At 40.4% G+C, this 10,795-nt stretch overlaps 1 protein-coding gene across 1 annotated transcript; it reads left to right on the top strand.

The window, feature by feature from the left end:
* The first annotated feature begins 2,384 nt into the window (after positions 1 to 2,384).
* On the top strand, positions 2,385 to 9,919 carry LOC130499554 (uncharacterized). The gene is made up of 3 exons (XM_056993725.1): positions 2,385 to 3,884; positions 8,462 to 8,958; positions 9,048 to 9,919. Exon 3 carries the CDS (start codon positions 9,326 to 9,328, stop codon positions 9,914 to 9,916), a length of 591 nt encoding a protein of 196 aa, XP_056849705.1. The 5' UTR covers positions 2,385 to 3,884; positions 8,462 to 8,958; positions 9,048 to 9,325; the 3' UTR covers positions 9,917 to 9,919.
* The last annotated feature ends 876 nt before the right edge of the window (positions 9,920 to 10,795 follow it).

The following is a 10,795-nucleotide window of genomic DNA, read 5'->3' as shown; positions in this document are numbered from 1 at the left end:
AGTGTTAGATTGGTTTTAGGCCAATGGTTAAGTAGAGAATATTCCGCTGTGCATAAGTTGATAGGATCTAAGCTAGGGAATGACTAAGATAGTCTTAAGCTAAGGTCTAAGATAGACTTCGCCCTTAGGCGAAAGTACAGATAAAGATCAAAAAATTGAGTGGTTCGGTCAGGGTATGGACCGAGCGACGTGAGGCATCGACCGCGGCCTAGCCGGTTGGGTTCGGGTCTTATAGCGGGGCAGGCCCACGCCAGACCACAGTAAGTCTAAGCGTGACCTTTTCTGCAGAAAGGTAGAGTGCAGCAGTGAGATTCACAAGAGTGGCCTATACCTCCGGGTGGCAGAGTGCGGTTTTTCAATAACAGATCGGTAGTGGTTCCCCCATGGGGAGCAGAATACGATCACAAACCTCCCATAACACATACAGCCTCAGTGTCTATGACGAACCTCTGGGTTCAGTACGGCCTCAGGGTCTATATAACAACCTCCGGGTTCAGTACGGCCTCAGGGTCTATATAACAACCTCCGGGTTCAGTACGACCTCATTGTCTATAAAAGAGCCTCAGGGTTCAAAACAGCCTCCGGGTCTGTAAGGAATCTCCGGATTCAAGATCACCTAAGGGTTGATCAAGGGCCTTCGGGTCTAACTGATCTTCGGATCTAATAAGAACCTCAGGGTTCAAGGGTCTTTGAATCCAAATACCAACCCTTACAAGGGTCCGGCTCTCACAAAGTTTCAGCCCGTTCAAGGGTCCATCCCTTCCTACAAATATGCTTGTCTAGCTAGGCGTCCTCGCATTCTGGAGATACAAAGTTTGCTCCCCAAGGTCTAGGCCCCTAGGCTGTCGACGCAGTAACAAGATCCTAATCCTAGACCCCATAATTCCGCCTAGGAGATTGTGCTCCTTCCAAAGAGACCTTTGCTCAGTGGCCCTATGAACCATTCTGATCAAGAGATAGTGTCGGAGAGTTACAAAGGTGTGGATCCAAGAAGCGAACACAACAGAAGGAGGCAAAAACATTATTCAGAAATAAAACCATCGAAATTCAAGGGACAAGAAAAGCATACAAAAGCACTGTCTTAGCAAGGACAGACCATGCAGGGCCGCTATTACAAGAAAATGTTTAAATGTCTTAGCCGGCTCATCTTTGAAGGAATCCTCCCTTGAATTCCGCCTTAGTTAAAACCACCGTTTTATACTGGGAAAACTCTTTATGTAAGCTCCATTTGTGGGCCTGTCCTTTGAGCCACTCTCTTATTACTTCCCAACGGGCGATGATCCTGATAGTGCTCAAATTACCCAGTAGAGCTTACTCTCTCAAATAAGAGGTACAGCTGTAGTACTTTGGGATCGAATCACGAGGAGCTAGGGAACCAATTAAATATAATCTACTAATCAATCCTAGGTAAAGTTGGTTTTAAAGATAGAAATGAAAATAGCAATTCCTAAAATGAGCAAGGTAGTTGCTCTAACTAATCAATATGATGGGGTGTTTAAATGAAATAAAGAGTGCTAGACTTAGGGCTTTTATTCAGGAATGGAGATTATAATGTCTATAAATGCCTAACAAATTGTTTGCATGATACTATAGAACTCAATCGCTTAACTCTAAGTGATGTCTCACTGGTTAAATAATCTAGATCTCTGGCCTCAACTGTTGTATGTTGACACAGAAAAAGATTCGATCAATATCCTATAGAGATATCGATCGATACACCTTTCGCTCGGCGATCGATTCACCTGTCGGGATATCGATTGACGGCTTCTAGATATGCCTAGGCGCGAGCTGATAATGAATACTAGATCTCAAGGAGGGCGGTTACCTCTTCTCCAAGGACATACTAGTTCAAACAGATAATTCAAGATATCAAAGATCCTAGTGATCTATATTCTAGTTAGCTACTCTAGAACAAGCTTAGATTCCAATCTATTTGATGAATATCACAACTTAGCAATTATAGTTTGGGGCTAATCCCACAAACCTTTTTAAACCCTAGATCTAACAAGTAGACTACTCAGACATAGCTAAGCAATTCATAACCATAGATAGATGAAAGAATTGCATATATAGAATGAAGTAGAAATACAAAAGGAGGTAACAAATCTCTCCAATCTCTCAAAATAAGTAAAACTCTAGTCTCCCTCTCACACTCTCTGCTTAGACTCTTCAAAGCTTGCTTCTCTCAAAGGTTGCCATCAAAAACACTTAGCATGAATATTTAAGCATTTCCATTAGGTTAAAAACTCGTTAGGGGCAATCTCGTAATTTGGTGAAGTCTTGGTGAAGTAGTCGGCTAGACCATTTCGTCCTCGATATCGATCGACAACACTAGTTGTGTATCGATCGATTGTAATCTTCTAGTACGCGGATTCTTATCGCAATGTTGACTTCCGACTTGGTCTTGAATGGTCAACTCGGGTGTATCATTTCTTGCACTCCAAAATGCTCCAAAAACATCACTTTATCATGAAACGCTCCTGAACCTGAAAACATACCTACATGCTAGAAAACAGATTAAATATATAATAAAACACTAGTATACCATGGTAGAAAACAGGTAAAATCCATGGTATATCAACTCCCCAGACTTACTCCTTTACTTGTCCTCAAGCAAATACAGTAGTCTTTGGAAAAGGTTTGAAAACAGTAGGAACTCAAAGATTCAAGATATTGAAGTCATCACTCTATGGGTTTGCAATTCTTATCTAAACATCCTAATCACAGAAGTACATTATGCCTTATCCTAGCTTAACAACCAAACTCATCTAGTCAACAACTTAGCAAATCTCATCTGACATTCCCCTCTACTAACCTCATTTCTTAACATAAAATAAAAGTGCAGGCTTTACCTTGGGAATATCGATCAAAGGACACATGGATTCAACTCAAACAAGTATCTGAACACATAGGTAGTCTTCTCTGATCCCTTTCTCCCCTCATCTCTCTTCTCTGAATCTCTTATTAGTTTCAATTTCAACAGGTTTCGATGCCACAAAGGTCATCTAGTCTATCTCATTGACATTTGCATTGTAACTCATACATTTTTGACAAAGTGTAGCGAATAATGGGGTCTCTGGTATTACCTATCCCTCGTTTCCACAATGTGTAATCAACCTTGAGATTTAGAATACTGGGGTCGCAGGAGACACTCCTATCCCTTTGCCTCTCAGGAAATCATTTCAATCTTTTATAACATAAACTTAGATCTTTGAAATGCCGAAGAGAGAGAAGGAAGGAAACCAGAAAGACACAGACTTTTTACCTTCCAGACTTGTAAGAGGATTCCGATCCAGTGATTTTCAAGCCCCAAGACAAGCAAATAAGTCAGTATTAGTGTTGGAGGTCAGCTTTGGTTCCTTCAAACAATCTCAGCTAATGTATATAGATGACAGGTTGATCCACTTTAGCATCTTTAGTACTATCTGCAATCAGTAAATCTAGAATGGTGCTAAAGAGTGGTCAGACAATCAAATATAAATCTATATCAATGTTCCTATTTAATACTTATGTGAAAAATAATTTTGAAAAACTTTTTAAATAAAAACCAAAATAAAACACATATTAGTATACTCCCCCCCAGACTTAAATTACACTGTCCCAGTGTAACACAGCCGGAGTGAGGTAAATTAAATAAATCATAATAAATAAATATAACAAGATAGAACGATAAAACCTGATCGACAAGGTGTCGATCGATTCGTAGGGGTGTACGTCGATCGTTAGTAATGGTCGTGTGGTGTCGAGCGATATTAATGGTCCGTGTCGGTCGACGGAATCATCATCCTACTCGGATCTTATAAAAACTGCAAGAATAAATCCGAAAAATAAAAGTAAAAATGAAAAATAACTTAAAAATAAAATAAAAGAATACCTAATAGTGGGTTGCCTCCCACTCAGCGCTTTGTTATAGTCATTTAGCTTGACTTTGGTAGGTGTGTGACTCAGGGGGGTGCAGAGGGGGTTGTTGTTTGCTGGTGGGCAAACATTTCCCTCATCTTTGGACTCAGCAGCAGTGAAGCTTCTTGTGACATCATCTGATCTTGTCCATCTAGGATGTATCTTTGCCAAATCTGCTTTGATGACTTGCAACCTTCTGTCCAAATCTTCCATGTCAAACTGATGCTGATAGAAATCAAATGTTGAATGCTCAGGCAGTTCTTCATGTTGTTCTCTGTCATGCTGGGCATGAATTTGCTGATCTTGATCTGCAAAGGACTCGGTGTCGATCGATTCTACTAGGTGCGCGTCGGTCGTTTCGCTGAGAGTTCTGTCGGTCGATTCAGTGTCAACTGTGTCGATCGATTGTGAGCAATGTCCTTGGTACTGCAGAGCACGTATATTGCCCTTCATTTGGCGGGTAGTTCTGCATAGGCTGTTCACTCGTTCATTGACAGTTTCGTCAATGTCATCACAGGTCCCGTTGAGTCTCCTTGCCATAGCATCCAGAGCTTTGTACAGCTCATGTTTGATCTCTTCAACTTCTGCTGCAGTGCATGCTCCCTTCGCTGGTGGTGGCTCGATGTCGATCGATGGTGGTCTAGGCCTGTCGATCGATGTCGTGTTTCTGTCACGAATACCAAGATGATCTTGAACTGTGCTCATGTCTTGTTGTAGCTCGTTCAGCTGCTGTCACAGGGTATCCTAGTATCGCATTATAGGTGAACTGAAGTGATCATGTTGTTCCTCGTATGCTTTCATCCTATCTTCCAGTGCTGCGAACCTTGTGTCGATCGACGTTGAAGACAGTGTGTCGATTGATGGAAAAGTAGCATTCCAGCCTGATCTTGCTTGCGAATTGATGCTAGCTTTTTCTGTAGAAGATCGATCCTCTTGCTTAACCATTCGACATTGTTGTTGAGAGGGCTGTAGACATCTCTAATCCGTGTATTGATGTGAGCAATCTCCCATTCATCTCTCTTAGGTGATGAACATTCTGGTCGGTCCTTGGATGTAGTCTTGCCGATGTCGATCGATGGTACATGTACGGCGTCGATCGATACTGGTGGCGTAGCCTCCTTCTCAAGCATTGTTAATATGTTTCCAAGCTCCATTCTAATCTCAGCCATGTCACTTTGGAAATCCTTGTAGGTGATATCCAAAGGCTGGAAAGTGTCTTCCACCAATGTGCGCATGTCTGCCTCAAGGTGTGCCTGAGCTCTCCATACATCAGACACCATATCATCTATTTCATCTCTACTGTAGGGTACTGGTGGTGGTCTGTATGCATGGTAAGGGCGTATGTGTTCTGGAAGGCGTAAGCAACCTTTGTGAAAAATTGATGCTCTTTCCAGAATTCTCCTTGTGTGCTCCTTGGTAACATGGATGATTTCACCATCTACTCCTCTAGCATAGCCAAACTCATCTCTGTAGACACCATATTCATCCTTTGCTTCCCGTTTGAATCTCCTGGATCCATCAGTATTAAAGGCGCGTCGTCCAAACTCCAAACGTCTGTCGGCCGATCTGACTCTTGCTCTGTCGATCGATCTAGGATATCCGCCGTCGATCGATGGTTCTGAAACGATGTCGATCGATGGTGAACTCCTGGACGTGAGCTAGGATGTCTGGATGGCCACGTTGCTGTGTGAACAGGTTTTCTGGTCCATTAGCAACTTGGAGGATGTCTGCTATGTCTTCTCTGGTTATGTGCAGAAGAACTCTTCCATCCGTTGCTCTTGCATAGCCATCTATGTCCCTAAAAATTCCAAATTCATCAGGTGTTAGTGCAACATTCCTGATATCATAAGGATCATGGAATCGAGATTCACTACAAGAAAACACGGCCTTAGCGACGAAAGTTAGCGACAAAATAATTTCCTCGTAAAATTACGTCGGCTTTACGAGGAACTTACGTGAAAAGACAATAAACACGTTATTTCGTCGTTAAATAACGACGAAACATTTTCGTCGTAAACCAAACGTAAAGTAACGTCGTTTTTACGAGGAAACTGCATTTCGTCGTAATGAACACGTAAAACTTAACGTGTAATTAACGAGGAATATGTTTACGAGGTTTTTGCGAATTCAACTTAATTTTAGGTGAGACACATTTTTTATCTAGTCTACCACCCATATTTCGTCGTTAATTCGTAGTAAAATCTAACCTACCAATTTCGAATTTTCCTATAAATATGTCATTTGTGTTTCATTTGAAACACACCACATGCAAAAGGAAAAAAAAATCTAAAAACGTGAAAGAAAAAAAATGTCCGGTGTTGGAAATTATTATGAGTTGCGGAGGTGGATGTACACGCATAGAGATGCTAACGGGAGAGTGACGAAAGAGTATCTGGAAGGACTAGAGACATTTATGCATCAAGCAGATTTTACACCGCTCGCCCAGGAAAGCGGTAAGATGTTTTGTCCTTGTCGGAAATGCAACAATTCAAAACTGGCAACTCGTGAAAATGTTTGGAAGCATTTAATAAATAGAGGTTTCATGCCAAATTACTATATCTGGTTTCAACATGGAGAAGGTTATAATTATGAGAATGAAGCTAGTAGTAGTAATAGCAATTTTCAGAATGAACCGGTTGATCATTTGCATAATCAACATAGATACCATCAGGAGGAGCAGATGGTAGATAATTATGATAGGGTTCATGATATGGTAGCTGATGCATTTGTTGCTCATGATGATGATGAAGTTGAAGAACCTAACATAGATGCAAAAAAGTTTTATGAAATGTTAGATGCTGGGAATCAGCCACTTTACAGTGGTTGTAGAGAAGGTCTCTCTAAATTGTCGTTGGCTGCTAGATTGATGAGTATTAAAACTGATCATAATCTACCTGAAAGTTGCATGAATGCATGGACAGACTTGTTTAAAGAGTATTTGCCGGAAGACAATGTCTCTGCTGATTCTTATTATGAGATTCAGAAACTAGTTTATAGTCTTGGGTTGCCTTCTGAGATGATAGACGTTTGCATCGACAACTGCATGCTCTACTGGGGAGATGATGAGAAGTTAGAAGAGTGTCGATTCTGCAAGAAGCCACGATTCAAACCGCAAGGACGAGGACGTAATAGTGTACCGTACCAAAGGATGTGGTACCTACCAATTACCGACAGATTGAAAAGATTGTACCAATCTGAAGAGACTGCTGGAAAAATGAGATGGCATGCCGAGCATACTCAGACGGATGGTGAGATGACTCATCCATCAGATGCAAGAGCTTGGAAACATTTTAACAAAATATATCCACAATTCGCTAGCAATAGCCGAAATGTGTATATGGGATTATGCACAGACGGATTTAGTCTCTTCGGTATGTCAGGGAGACAATATTCATTGTGGCCAGTCTTTATGATGCCATACAACCTGCCCCCAGATATGTGCATGCAACGGGAGTTTCTGTTCTTGACCATATTAATACCTGATCCGAACCATCAAAAAAGGTCTCTGGATGTCTTTCTACAGCCATTGATAAAAGAGTTGAAAGATTTGTGGTCAACAGGGGTGAGGACGTACGACTGCTCAACGAAGACGAATTTTACGATGCGAGCGATGCTTTTGTGGACCATAAGTGACTTTCCTGCTTATGGGATGTTGTCTGGGTGGACTACACATGGGAGATTATCTTGTCCATATTGTAATGGAACGACAGATGCATTTCAGCTGAAGAACGGTAGGAAGACAAGTTGGTTCGATTGTCATCGTCGATTTCTTCCCATTAACCATCCTTATCGAAGAAACAAGAAATTGTTTAGGCAGAAAAGGGTTGTGAGAGACACTCCTCCTCCGTATTTAACTGGAGAACAAATTGAACAGCAAATCGATTACTACGGAGCTCAAGAAACAGTTCGTTGTGGTGGTAATTGGCATGTTCCCGGTAATATGCCTGATTATTATGGAGTTCAGCACAACTGGCACAAAAAGAGTATATTTTGGGAGTTGCCGTATTGGAAGGATTTTCTTTTGCGCCACAACCTAGATGTGATGCATATTGAGAAGAATTTTTTTGAGAACATCATGAATACAATATTGAATGTTCCTGGGAAGACAAAAGACAATTAAAAACCGAGGTTGGACTTGCCTGATATTTGCTCAAGACCCGAGTTACATATAAAAATCAATGGACAAGTTCCTGTACCGGTATTCAGATTATCTTCAGAACAAAAGTCGGTCTTGTTTAACTGGGTTGCATCAGCAGTGAAGTTTCCTGATGGGTATGTTTCAGACCTCTCTAGATGTGTTGAAAAGGGCCAAAAGTTCTCCGGGATGAAGAGTCATGATTGTCATGTCTTTATGCAAAGACTACTTCCCTTTGCATTTGCGGAGCTACTTCCAACAAAGTACATGAAGCACTTGCAGGTAATATATTATTAATACTCACACTAATTAATTTCTTAATTTATTTTTCAAAAATATGCACTAATAATTTGCTTAATTGTTTTTGGAATATACAAAGCCATTGGAGCATTTTTCAGGGATTTGAGCACTCGCACTCTTAAAGAGGATGTCGTAGAACAACTTCACGAGAACATTCCGATCTTATTGTGCAACTTGGAGATGATATTTCCTCCCTCATTTTTTGACGTCATGGAGCATTTAGCTGTCCACATCCCGTATGAGGCATTGCTTCGAGGACCAGTACATTATGGATGGATGTATCAGTATGAGCGGGCCATGAAATATTTGAAGGGAAAGGCAAAAAACCTTGCAAAGGTTGAAGGTTCTATAATTGCTGGAAGTTTGACGGAAGAAACATCTCACTTCACATCGTACTACTTTGCACCTAATGTACGGACCTGACAAAGAGCTCCAAAAAGATATGATGATGGTGGTGTTGCCCCAACATATGCAGTTGCTGGTGTTCCGGATATCTTTAGCCAGATTGAGCGAATGGGTGGGAAAACGAAAGAGGTTTGGTGGTCGAGTGATGAAGACGCCCATAGTGCACACACTTACATTCTACTTAATTGTGAGGATCCATTTATGCGCTATTTTGAAAGGTAACATATATGGAAACTTCTAAACTAATTGTAATTAAAATATATTTTTCAAATGATGATATAACTAATAAAATATGTGCATTTTACAGCCTATTTGTTAGTCAAGTCCAAGAAACAATCCCAGGTATATCCACAAGTGAGGTAGATAAAAGGAAAGATAGACACTTTATTAAATGGTTGAAGAGTCAGGTATTTACTCCAATCCGATATTTGTTTCGCCCACGGGGTGTAACGAAAGCTAGCTTAAGACATTTGTTTCAATGTTCTCTTTAATTTAATTTTGCAGGTTGAATATGACGATCCAGATTACCCCACATGGTTTCACGAATTAGTTCAGGGTCCACTTGCAAAGGTCACCACATCACCAATGTATTTCTCACGAGGCTTTACTTTTCATACGTACGAGTATGGTAAACACCGGACGACCAGCAATTATGAAATTTGTGTGAAAGGCGAAACCGATTTCTACGGGATCTTGCAGGAGATTATTGAAGTGGAATTCCCTGGGTTATTGAAGCTGAAAGGCGTCATATTCAAATGTGACTGGTTCGACCCCGTGGTCAACAGAGGTGTTCGATTTAACAAATTCGGTGTAGTTGCTGTCAACGGTGGACGGAGGTACAACAAATTCGAGCCTTTCATATTAGCTTCGCAAGCATACCAAGTTAGCTTCCTACCATACCCGAGGTTGCGAGAATCTGGAATAAGTTGGTTAGCCGTCATCAAAGTTACACCCCGTGGACGAATAATCGGTGGAGAAGAACCACCTTTGCAAGAAGAACACATCAATGAAGTCGAAGAACCTGAACAACAAATGGATGACATCCTACTCATTGATCCGCATAATCATGAGTATGAAGATCTTCCCGACGATACCACTGACGATGCTGTTGAAGACGAGTTTAATGAAAGTGATGATGTTTCTAGTGTTGAAGAGAATGATGATGTATCTGAATGATGATGTAATTTTTAAAAAATATTATTTACTTTCAGACTTAATTAATGCATTTGGGGTTTAGGGTATGGGTTTTGGTGTTTGAGATTGAGTTATAAGTTAAAGGATGTTTGAGGTTTGGTGTTTGTGGTTTACACTTTTAGGGATTTAAACAATATCGACGTTAATTCCTCGTAAAAAAAACACGGGCCTTGCAAATTCTACGTAAGCTGATTTCGTCGTAAAGACCACATTAATAATAAACACGGGCCTTGCAAATTCCACGTAAGCTTGCGAGGTCTTTACGACGAAATCAGCTTACGTGGAAATAACAGGCATTTTAGCTGTTTCGTCGTAAAGAACTCGTTAATTTACGTTGATTTAACGAGTGTGTTGTGTAAATCCCTAAAACTCTAAACCCTAAACCCCAAACCTCAATCAATATATGTTTTCACTTAGCAGACACAATACACCTGTATAATTAACATTGTATGATTAAAAAAATTAAGAATTTAAAACATCAAACCCAAAATTAACCAAAACTTCCTTAACTTATAAGTGAATCATATATAAGGCTTACATTGCTAAACTCAATTCACTTAAGAAGACTTAATAAACATGCATATTTAAAATTTCTTGATTAAATTAACTAAAAACATATAGATGTTACTAGTTAAGATTTTGGGGTTTGGGATTTAGGGTAAAGGGTTAGGGGTTTAGGGATTTACAAATCTACCTCGTTAAAAACTTGTAATTAACGTGGCATTTACGACAATATATTATATATACCTTGCTAATTCCACGTAAGCTTGGGAGGTCTTTACGATGAAACTTGCTTACGTGGAATTAGCAAGGATATTTTCTATTTCGTCGTAACGTCCACGCTAGTATACGAGGGATTAA

This window comes from Raphanus sativus, chromosome 9 (assembly GCF_000801105.2).
Source record: "Raphanus sativus cultivar WK10039 chromosome 9, ASM80110v3, whole genome shotgun sequence".
Taxonomy (NCBI): Eukaryota; Viridiplantae; Streptophyta; class Magnoliopsida; order Brassicales; family Brassicaceae; genus Raphanus; species Raphanus sativus.
The sequence above is the reverse complement of the archived record's forward strand: the minus strand, read 5'-3'. Positions and strand labels throughout refer to the sequence as shown.